Source organism: Charadrius vociferus, unplaced genomic scaffold (genome assembly GCF_000708025.1).
Source record: "Charadrius vociferus isolate BGI_N301 unplaced genomic scaffold, ASM70802v2 scaffold62, whole genome shotgun sequence".
Lineage (NCBI taxonomy): Eukaryota > Metazoa > Chordata > Aves > Charadriiformes > Charadriidae > Charadrius > Charadrius vociferus.
Window position 1 is genome coordinate 2,612,170 of NW_009647419.1, and position 10,753 is coordinate 2,622,922.

General features: G+C 37.9%; 1 protein-coding gene across 1 annotated transcript in view; it reads left to right on the forward strand.

Moving 5' to 3' along the window:
• The first annotated feature begins 9,177 nt into the window (after positions 1-9,177).
• Positions 9,178-10,753, forward strand: part of TTC27 (tetratricopeptide repeat domain 27) — a 128,294-nt gene continuing 126,718 nt past the window's right edge. Inside the window, exon 1 of the mRNA XM_009880444.1 lies at positions 9,178-9,193. Within this exon, the coding sequence (XP_009878746.1) occupies positions 9,178-9,193 (16 nt within the window). The remainder of the gene's footprint in view (positions 9,194-10,753) is intronic.

Below are 10,753 nucleotides of genomic sequence, written 5' to 3' on the forward strand. Positions count from 1 at the left end.
ACAGCCTGATCTCTCACTCAGCTAGCAACATCCATTTCCATTGCCCATTTACCCTTTGCTCCACAAACACATTCATGCTATCTTTCAGACTGCATTATGAACAAAATAAAGAAAAAACCTTCCAGGCTTGTCTGCAATGCCACTTCTCGACACTCTTTTTCTCATCCTTTTGCAGTATCTACCGTGACAGCTCCCGCAACGTACTGATTGTATATACATGGAGGGTTTGCAGCAATTTCCGTTATTTACGTAGCATTCAGATCTTTTTATTAAAAAGATAAAATCAGACAAGATGCAGCTGTTCACACAGCTGGCTTATGAAAACATTACTTCCTCTGCCTCCTACTACGTTAACTCTCCACAGCATCTCCAAGTGCATCTTACAACGACTCTTACCTTCCCATCTTAAGCACTGAAAGAGTTCTTGTCAGGGCCCCTAGTGCACTAAGAGACCTTAACAGCCCTTGGCCAGCCTCACCTGGGGCCTCCACACACACCTCTGCTCCTGGGCCCAGGAGCTCTATTTAAGCCCAACCCAGGGCCACCAGCCTCTGCCTGAGCTCGCCTGTCGCAGCGTTGATCTCCAGCTCTGCCACAGCCATGGACCCTGTTGATGTCCAGCCCTGGGCTGGCTTGACCTTGGACCTGCCTCCTTGCTGTGACTTTGCGTGATGACCTGGGCTGGGTTGAACCCCACCAGAGCCCGTGCCTTGCTCAGGCGCTGTGGGCAGCTGGCCCTGCCCCACCAGCAGCAGGACCCCCCCTCAGCTGGCTGGCCCTGAGGAGCAGCCAGCACTCACTGTCCCATGACAGTCCCATAGAAAGGACCGTTGCCCAATTCCTCCGCTTCCAATTTTTAGGCCTTGTTTTAATACAATTCATTAAAAACAAAAAAAATTATCCTGGGTGATGAGTAAGCAAAGCAGTTCCAATGCCATACTTACTTTAGATTACTGTTTCTCTGGAAATGGACAAACTACTTCATACTGAGTTTGCGAAGTGACTGGCACACCAGGGTCTATGAGAGGTGCTACCCTAATATGAATAAATAACAACACAACTTTGGAAATTCAAAAAGAAAGGACCTCATCCTTCATTTATGTGAACCTGAAAACCATTATTGAAGTGTTCTCTATTCACAAAACTGTAGCTACAAAGAGGAAAAATTGCAAGTGCTCTATTATGTGAGCAGTCTCTTTGTAAGCAAAGCTCGAGCTGGTGGCACTGAACTGCACTGTCAACATCAGGGGAAAAAACTGTCACTGTTTTCTTACATTTGGTGAATGCAGATGAATCACTGTTAAGAGAAGTCATTCTTGGTTTTATTTCATCCTGTGGCTTCCTCCAAGCTGCTTGCAGCTTGAAGATTATCCTGTGCTGAACTTGCCAAGTTTCTCACATTTGAAATCTACCAGCTGCCAGAATTATGCATAAAACCAATGCCTTACACCATACAGCAATATTTATCAACAAGACATTGCTTTCACTTTCCAACTAGGCATTTGAATACAAAAGCAATAAGAAAATTTAAAGGTAGGTATTCCACCTGAGAAATCTGTAAAATTTTCCTAGACCAGATATCTGACTACAATAGCACTGAAGCGTGTGCTGCAAAAAAAAAAAAACCCAGACTGCTACTGCATTAGCACACAAAGCAGTAATCTTTAGCACTGACTTTATTTAAATAGCAATTATATTTTACTTCATCTTCTTCAAAAAGTCACACATTACAGCAGCTGTGAATTCACTCATGCCTAGGGAAATTATGAAGACTGTAGAAATACTAGGAGATCGTTATTTCTGGGAACTGAACCTTTTCCTGTCTCTCAGACTATTCTTCCATCTTGAACTGTATTCAAACATGTACACGAGCAAGGAATCTATCTCACTTTTAGTTCTGGTGTATAGATAAACATAACTAGGATTAAAAAAAAAAATCAGAACAGGGATAGCTGGGTTTTTTTAAAAAGAACCAACAAGATAGGTAACTCATCTTTCAGTCATATTCAGCAAACAATTTTTCTATGAATCCTCAAGAACTTGGAGATTTCCACAGTATACCCTTTTCAGCAGTTACTTCTGGCCATGGCTGCTGGTTTTTGCTGTATGAATGGCAAGGAGGAGAAAAGCTTGGCTGGCCCCAAGCTCTTGGTGGGTTGCTTCAGAAGTTCTGAATGTCACCTACAATCATTCTTGCCATGAAAGCTGAATTTCACTTTCCCTTGGATTAAAATGCGAAGCCAGCTACGAACTGATTTAGGAGTCCTGCAAGTTATATAAATGAATAAACTCATAGTAATGTCTTATTTATGTTTACTAATTTGCTTTAGGTTTCTTTACAGAAAAGCAACAAGACAAGATGTTTTATAACTGACTTCCACTATCAGCATAGCTCTGATACCTGAGAGAACGTTTCGTACAGAAATGTTCAAAGGAAACTCCTTTAAAACTGATTATTTCTGATTGGCTTGAATCTCTTACCATTGCTGCAAATTATTAGCTGGTTCTTTTGTTGTGCCTTTTTTTTTTTTTTTAAATTAACGTATGATTACCTTTAAAAACGAAAATTCTGACTTCAAACACTCATCCTGGGACTGAAGGCCTACCCTCCCTGACAGCATTTTTAAAATTGTAACTTAGAATTGCGACCTCTTACACAGTGAGGAACAGGAACGCATTCCTTAAATAAACTCTGTTCCAAAAATTCACAACTGTTTTCCTGTGTTGAGACAAAGCATTAAATGTGAAAAGGAAGCAGCCAGTGCTGCTGCAGGTGGGAACTACCATGAAGGTGCCTGTGTGGCAGCAGTAACTTTCAATTTCATTGAAATATATAGAACCTAATGGCAACATTCAGCTGTTCTTTGCAAGGGCAGGTGCGGCAAGAGTATTTTAATGAGACTATTTCATTTTTCCCAATTTTTTTTTTTCTAGTTTAAACGATAAACTTTGCAGGTCCATGGTTGATACTACATATCTTACTCATAAACCCCTGCTAGGCCCTGCTACCAATCAAAGATATTTCAGTAAGAGTATATATTGCATCACAAGATAAATTAAGAAGACACAAAAAGAAAAATCATTGTCAACTTTGCAATCCAAGGATTTTGGCAAATCTGACTCAACAGAGAAAATGTAAAGCCTTTCCCCTTTCATCTCTGCCTCTCACACTTTCTCTTTAGCTAGTATTTTTTATAGAACTTTTTTTTAAGACTGTGCTAGTAACCTGAAGCAAAGCAACAAATCCTCCATGTTAGAAAGTCTGGAACACACTGACAACAACTAGCATTACAATGACAGACACAGAAAAACATTACAAAGAGAATCATTGTACATCAGAATCCAATCTTCCTCTTCCTTCCCCAAAAGACGTCAGCATGAGTTACACTCAACAACTACAGTCAGAGCTGAAATGTGGAGATTTTAAGCTACGTGTTTTTATTGATGAAAAGAAAATTTGAATGTAAGCTTGTCATATAATGAAAGAAAATTATACCACTAATTGCAATACAGGACAAAAGTGAACGATGACAATGGCTTGCATTGCCAATGGCAGCAGAATTTTGCCTAGATGCACATGGATACTATGTCACTGGCAAAGCAGTAATAGGTGTAAGTACAAAAAACTACATTATACAAAGAGAAATTAAGAGATAGAACAATTTGCTCGGAAAAGCAGAGTTTCCAAATTAGTGTCCTGGAGCAGAAATTTTAAGGACCACAGTGATACAACTAAATTGGGAGGTTTGCATACATAAGAGTTAGTGAGGCCTGGCTTCCAATTGATTTGTGTCTCAGCTGACTCAGCTGCAGTTGAAGCTTTTTCTGCTCTCAGGGCATTTAGTGGTTCCCCAGTCCCACCCCCACACCTCTCACCCCTCTAAGCTGAGGCCTCTGTTACATAATAATACAAAAGTTTTCATGCATGAGACACAAACTGGGGCTGTTGTATTTCTCTTCTCCTTATCTACCCAGCTTTCACAAACCTAGAAAAAACTTAATAATCTTAGAAATAAGTTATGCTTCTGTTTAAGTCTGGCTGAACATGGCCAGTGGGTTCTGAATGTAGTAAATGAGGGCAGTCAGAAAGACCAGACTGCATAGATCTGTTTTCCTTAGGAAATCACGCTAGGAAGAACAGTAATACAGGGGCTGGATAGGTTCTTTCCGCTCCCTTATGTTAAGTGCTCTGTTTATTTTCATCGTATGTAGGACTAAGATGTTGGTATTATCCCATTATTGGGATTTGTTAATACATTTTTATGTATCATCATCATCCAATAGACTGTAAAGTCTGTTTATTTAGGCAGTGAGTCTGAACACTCTGTTATTAGTCCAAGCTTCTGGCAGGATCCTTTCCTGGAGGTTAAATGGCATCTTTCCAAATTGCACCTTGGCAGAGATTTTGGCTGTGCTTAGACCCGTGGGATTTCGCTATTTTTGTATTTCTAAGTCATTAAGCAACAATAAAATCTTTATGATATCTAATGTCTTGAATTTTACAACAATTACTCTAGTAGTATGACGATAACATAGTTTATAATGTCTTTTAAATTTTGCTCCCACATGCTGCATTACCTTCCAGCTTACGTGTCAACAATCTCAAGGCTTTACATTGTGACAACAGGTACTCTGTACATTCTGAGTGTGGGACCTTCCTACAGCAGGACAGTGTGTGTATTTTGATACTAGTCCTTACCATAAATAGGACACTAGACCTAGGAAACTCATATTTTGATACTAGTCTTTACCATAAATAATATCAGAGAATATAGTAACTGCTATAGATTTATTAAGCTTGTTTCCAAAGGTTGGAATAATGCAGTAATATGTAAGAATAACTGAAATATCTGTATACATGCTAAGGCGAGACAGGTTTGACATAGCAACTTTATACAAACTCGAAAAATAATTCTAGGTAACACAAGTGACAAAGAATTACATTTGCAATTCTAGGGTTCAAAAGCCAGCTACTGAAATAAGCTCCTCCTCCTCTCCCAAGTGCCCCCTGTGCAAGTCTGAAGCAGTTAAAAGATTCTGTATTTGGAGTTTAAGCCTGAAGATACTCGCAAATGTTTAAAATTAACTATTTCCAACAGCACTAAAACAGAAATGTACTGTATACTAAACCGATAAACACGAAGCTTCCCTGCCGTTAGCCTATGCACTTCAATGCAGAGACAGAACACGGGGCTTGGAATACCTGAACACTCGGCCATTAAAGTAAACAGGGGACACATTCAAAACTCAGTTCATTTGTCAACCTGACAGCAGCTGGAAGATTTCTGCATGCAAAATATACAAGCATCTGGCTATCAAGAATATTTAAGACCCTACCTATTGATCTCTTTCATCTGCTTAAATTAATTCAAGATGTTAAGATGCCAAAAAAAGTGATTAAAGATCCCATGCATATAAAACTCAAATCCCAATAAGCAGTAAGGAGAAGATAATACAAGTACTACTAAACGAAACCAGCAGCAGGGTTCCCAAATAACTGATTGAAAACCTGGAAAGACCAAAAACTTGACTGCCAGAAATGGAGGACAGTATGGCTTATTAACAAAAAGAGAGACAGAATACATTTTGTGACTTTGTCAAGAAGGACTTTAAGGAGAAAATCATTGGAAGAAGACATAAGGAAGTAGAAGATGGGGAAAATGTGTTTGTAATTCTACTACATGTTTCAAAAAAAAAAAGATCAAGACACAACATTACTTACAAGTTTAAGCTAAGGGTAACTTCTCTGAAAAGGACTGACAGTCTCTGCAAAAGTCAGGTTTCACATACTAAATTCCTGTAGCAGATTCATTTAAGTTACAAACTGGAGGGCTTCACAACATAAACGAACATATATTGCTACACTAACTAGGCGACTTAAAGATACAAGTCTTATCTTACCTTTATTTATTCATTTTTAAGAGAGCAGGACAAAAATCAAGTCCCCAACACCTACTTCTGTTCTTCCAGAAACAACTGAACTATAGCAAGGACACCACCTTTATCTTGTACCTTTCTTCCCTTTTTAGTACTAGCATAGAAATTTTATGGCTTGAAAATGAGATGTAAATAGAAATAGCTATTATTCTATGTCAGGAACAAAGAGATGACATTAGAGGAGAATCAGTTCACACTAGAAGCCAGACTAAATTAAGTCTTGACCTATACCACACTGTGATGCTATCAGAATCTGGATCCATGCCAGTTAGTCTCAGTGTTGCCTCTAAAATCTAAATTTGGCTATTAAAAAATATACTTATCTATAGAAAAGAAGGAAGGCAGCACACAATTGTTGATAACCCTTATAAGTTTACAGAAAAGTAAGAACGCATTATTTTAAAAGATGAAACGCCTAATGCCATTAAGACTGAATAATACATCACATTAAAAAACCCCAATAAAAGAGTAGCAGCGATTTCCAATCAAAGCTGTAATTCTACCTAGTCTTTCTAAGGTCATGCAAGTGTCATTCCCACAGTGAGTCTTATTATTCCTTTCGGGGCTCTACCCGAGTGCAGAGTGGGGACTGAGATAACGAGCGAAAAGAGGAGAGCAGGGGAAGAAAAGGAAAAGTTTTTTGTTGTTGGTTTTTTTTTAGATGCATTTCACAAATGCTTTGAATTATTTGTCTAAAATCATTAGACTAAAAAGTATTGAAGTATGATAGAGCAGCACTGCAAATGGAATACATAGTTTTAAACAACACACAAGCTTATTTCTCAGATCACAACCATCTATGGAAAGATCTTATCTCCCTTTTCCTGACTACACCTTCAACAGAGCAGACCAGTAAAGCTCTATACTGATGAAAGTTGTTCCTATGCCAGCACAGCTGCAAAGTGTATATCATAGCCACCAAATGTGAATGCAACCTTCTCCCATCAAGGTGATTCAAGGTTCAGAGAAAAACTTAATAAAAGACAAAAATCACAAGGAAAAAGCTTCATCGGGGAAGTCAGGAGATCATGTAGGCAAAACTCCTACCTTCAGAAGACCACAAAAATCTGAACGTGTGTACTGAACCAGCCTGTACATCTTCTTTTGCAACTATTACAAATGGGTAGACTATCACGAACTCTCCTCAGACTTCTCTTTTTTTGACTAAATACCATCCTAACTCTTTTCTCATGAACTAGTTCATAAAGAAAAGAGCAACATTGAGAAAGAAACCAGAGAGAAATTGAGAATTACCAATTGACAGAAAAAAATAAAGCTAAGAAATTTAAGTGAAACCTTCTGGTTCCCTAACTCTTTTGCTGCTGCTAGAACAAAACCAAACCAAACCACCTGTCCCTAACATTCAAGAAATCTTAATGAATCTGTCTCTCAGCATTCAGAGACTCTGTGATGACACATTTACTTAATTTCATTGAGGAAATTTTAAGTTATCATACTTGATTTCTGTCATTAAAAAAACAAACTCATTAAAATGTATGCATTTTCACCACTCTGAAAGCTCTTGCTGAAAATATTAATTTGTAAATGGGTTCTAAGAAGGGTTATTTGACAATAAAGGAAAAACCTAGCTAAACAGTTTTACAAAGTTTAACTGCATTAAAGGTTGAAATGGCATGTGAGCACCCAGCATGGGAATGATGAATTGGCTCTCAGCCTTAGAATTACTGCCAACTCCAAAGGAAAACTTGAATCAAATAACCTAAGCTTCAATTTCCTGGATAAGAAAAGGCAAGGCATGGGTTCATAAAGTTTAAAAAAGAAAAAAAAGAAAATCTGGACAAGAAGACCTGAGAATATTATCAAGACACAGGTAGCAGCAGAGACCCAAAACCTATTCCTTGGAAGTTCTAAGAAAAGATGTTTTATTCAGGAAGGCACTATCACATGCCTCTTCAGCCTGAGCTCTCCTCATTTTGTGCAGGCTTATCAATTTTTAGAAGCAAATCCTGTAGGACTTTTGCCAGACGTCAAGAGTCATATGCTTTTAGCCCGAGTGTGCTGACAAGAATTTGGCGGTAATACCAAGATACACCTGAAAAGTCCTTGTGAACAACACAGTGAGTAACAATTTTAATGACTTTGTGGAAGGGCAGATCACCCACAGTGTCATCAAGATTACAGAAGATGAGAACCCAGTGTTAAGGCAGGAGGCCTCAAACTCTAGAAGCATCTGGAAGTGACAGAAATTCAATTGTTCTAGTAAATTTAATCTCGATAATAACTTGTGCAATATTTATGAGTAGTTAATGTTTTACAATATTTTCAAATGTGATTTTGAATAACATGGAGCATCACTGAGGATGCTGTTGGTTCTCTAAAGTTTGAGGTAGGCAAAACTAACTGCAAATGTTGGAAGATGCAAAGAAAAAGGTTCTAGCAAAATAAATAACTAGATTATAGTGGAGGGAAGTGCATGGAGAGGGAATATTCACAGTTAAAACACCAGTAGGTCTGACCTAGGCACACGGAACTGAGGATGAATTTAAAATTCCTGTAACAGCAGCTTTTACAAACAGTGGCTCATTGTTAAAAGTATCATAATAAATGTCTATGCTAATAATAATTACTTTAAACTTACCAATTCCTTTTTTACAGGTAGCAGTTTACTGGTAGTCCACAATGAGATCATCTGTTTCAAAAGGTTTTAGGAAAAAAAACCTACAACAGAAGATAAATACTGCATCAAAACAGCAGCACAGGTATTTTGCAAGGTGACATTCAACATCCTAGTTCAGATACCACAGCAGCACGACATGTCACATGGCTAATTTTCTTACACTTTTGGAAAAAAGTTAAAAATAAATGTTATTCTCTGAAAACTCAGAAGGTTTGATTATCTACTTCCTGCTTAGAAATAATAAGAAACACTATGCTAAAATCGTGAATCCGCACTACACAGTATTGTAAAAGGCTGGTTTCCCTTTGAGCCTACTGGCAGAAGCAATCCTTAAATGCAAACAAAACCTGCTGACTATTCTTTGATAAATGTATATTCTTCAAATCATTTAGGGCAGCAAGCTTAAGCAGCAGCCTTCAGTAAGTCTGTGGCAAATGGCAACTGATAAACAATCAAAACCACCTTTTACATCAGCAGTAACAATCATCCACTGTCAGTCAGGAGTCCACTAATTCCTGCTGGTGTTACTCCTGCCCACATACCTGCTATAGTTTCTAGATGCCTCCAGAACTGAACTGTAGGGGGAAAAAAACCCATGCATCATGGGAACCGGCAGAGGTGAGAAAGACAGCAAAATATTCATCATTTTTATTATGTAATTATATTTACCAACTGTTTATCCCCAGAAAATTTTACTTTACCAGTTTTCCCTGAAAATAAAACCCAGAAAATCTCACAACAGGAATTTTTATTTTAATATTATCAACAAACCATGCAAATGTATTTTTCACTTATTTACTAAATTCTTACTTGTATTTTGACAGATACTCTGAATTCCCTGCCAAAAAAAAAAAAAAGAGGGAAGATGAAAATGAGTGTTATTTTATATTTTAATTAGACCTCACTTGAGAATTTATCCATTTAATTTTAGCAAATCTATGTACATTTAATGCAGATCTATTACTTGGAAGATAAAGAAATTTGTTACTGTGTAAGTTACATTTAAACACAAAGAATTAGCCTAATTCCTGACTATTATATTTTTCATACAGAATCACAATTCTGTTGCTGCACACACACAGAGTAAGCAAGTAAAATCATTTTGATTTCAAACATTCTACTTTTTAATAATTTAATAAAATAAACTTCATGAATTTCATTATTTTTCTAACACAGTACACGGAAACTGAATTATTTACTATGTTTTCACAATTTCTGTAACACGTGACTTCCAGGATGAACATTCATTTTTGGTTCACAGTCGCTGGAACTGACAGCGAGTTGATGGCTATCTATCTATTAACTATGTAAATTTCTATCGATTTCCTTGTCAAAACTGATATAAAGAGAATGGATTGTTTCAGGTCAGAAAATAGGCTGAAAAGCAAAGTTTTTATTTAACTGCATTTTGATTTTATAAATCTGATTAAATTTGAAATTAAGAGCCTGTATATTAAAGCCCAAATAGGCAATAACCTATTAGAGCCATCTAAATAAAAAGCTGCATTAAGTATTCCTCAAATTTTAATGATTATGTTAGGTATGGAAGCATGATGAAAAGACTTCTAATTTTTGAAGGATAACAAACTAAGACTGAGAAATACTCTACTTCATGATACAACACACCGCACCTAATGGCAAAATTAATTACAACCTTTATAGTGCAGTCAGCTTGGAGACATTCATCATTTCATATCACTAATTTGCCCCCTGCTGTGACGGCTGCCTCGTTTCTGACTTGATTACCTTCAAGTTTCATCGTCAGCTCTGAGAGAACATTTTATTATTTCAACTGTTTCATTCAATTTTGAACGAGAAGAAGGAAGGAACGACCTGTTTGGGTTTTGGGTCGGTTTGTTGGTTCCCCCGCCCCCTTCTGATGTAGCCACACACGATAAAAGCGAAGAGCTCAGAAAGGATGGGGCTGAATCGGGTTCCTCTGGGTACCTGGACAGGGGCTGGAATAACCACAGGAGCAGCCCAGGGCACGGCCCTCACCTCCTTTTACATCTTATTAACCCAATTCAACAGCCCGTCTGCGCACAAACCACCCTCAGGCCGGCAGGGAGCTATGCAGCAAGAATCCTGCCCGGTTACTACTCGCGCCTCACGTTTTCTCTCATCTTGAATCTCTTTCCAATCTGAAACGCCATCGTTTCCCTCACCTATGCAGCGGGG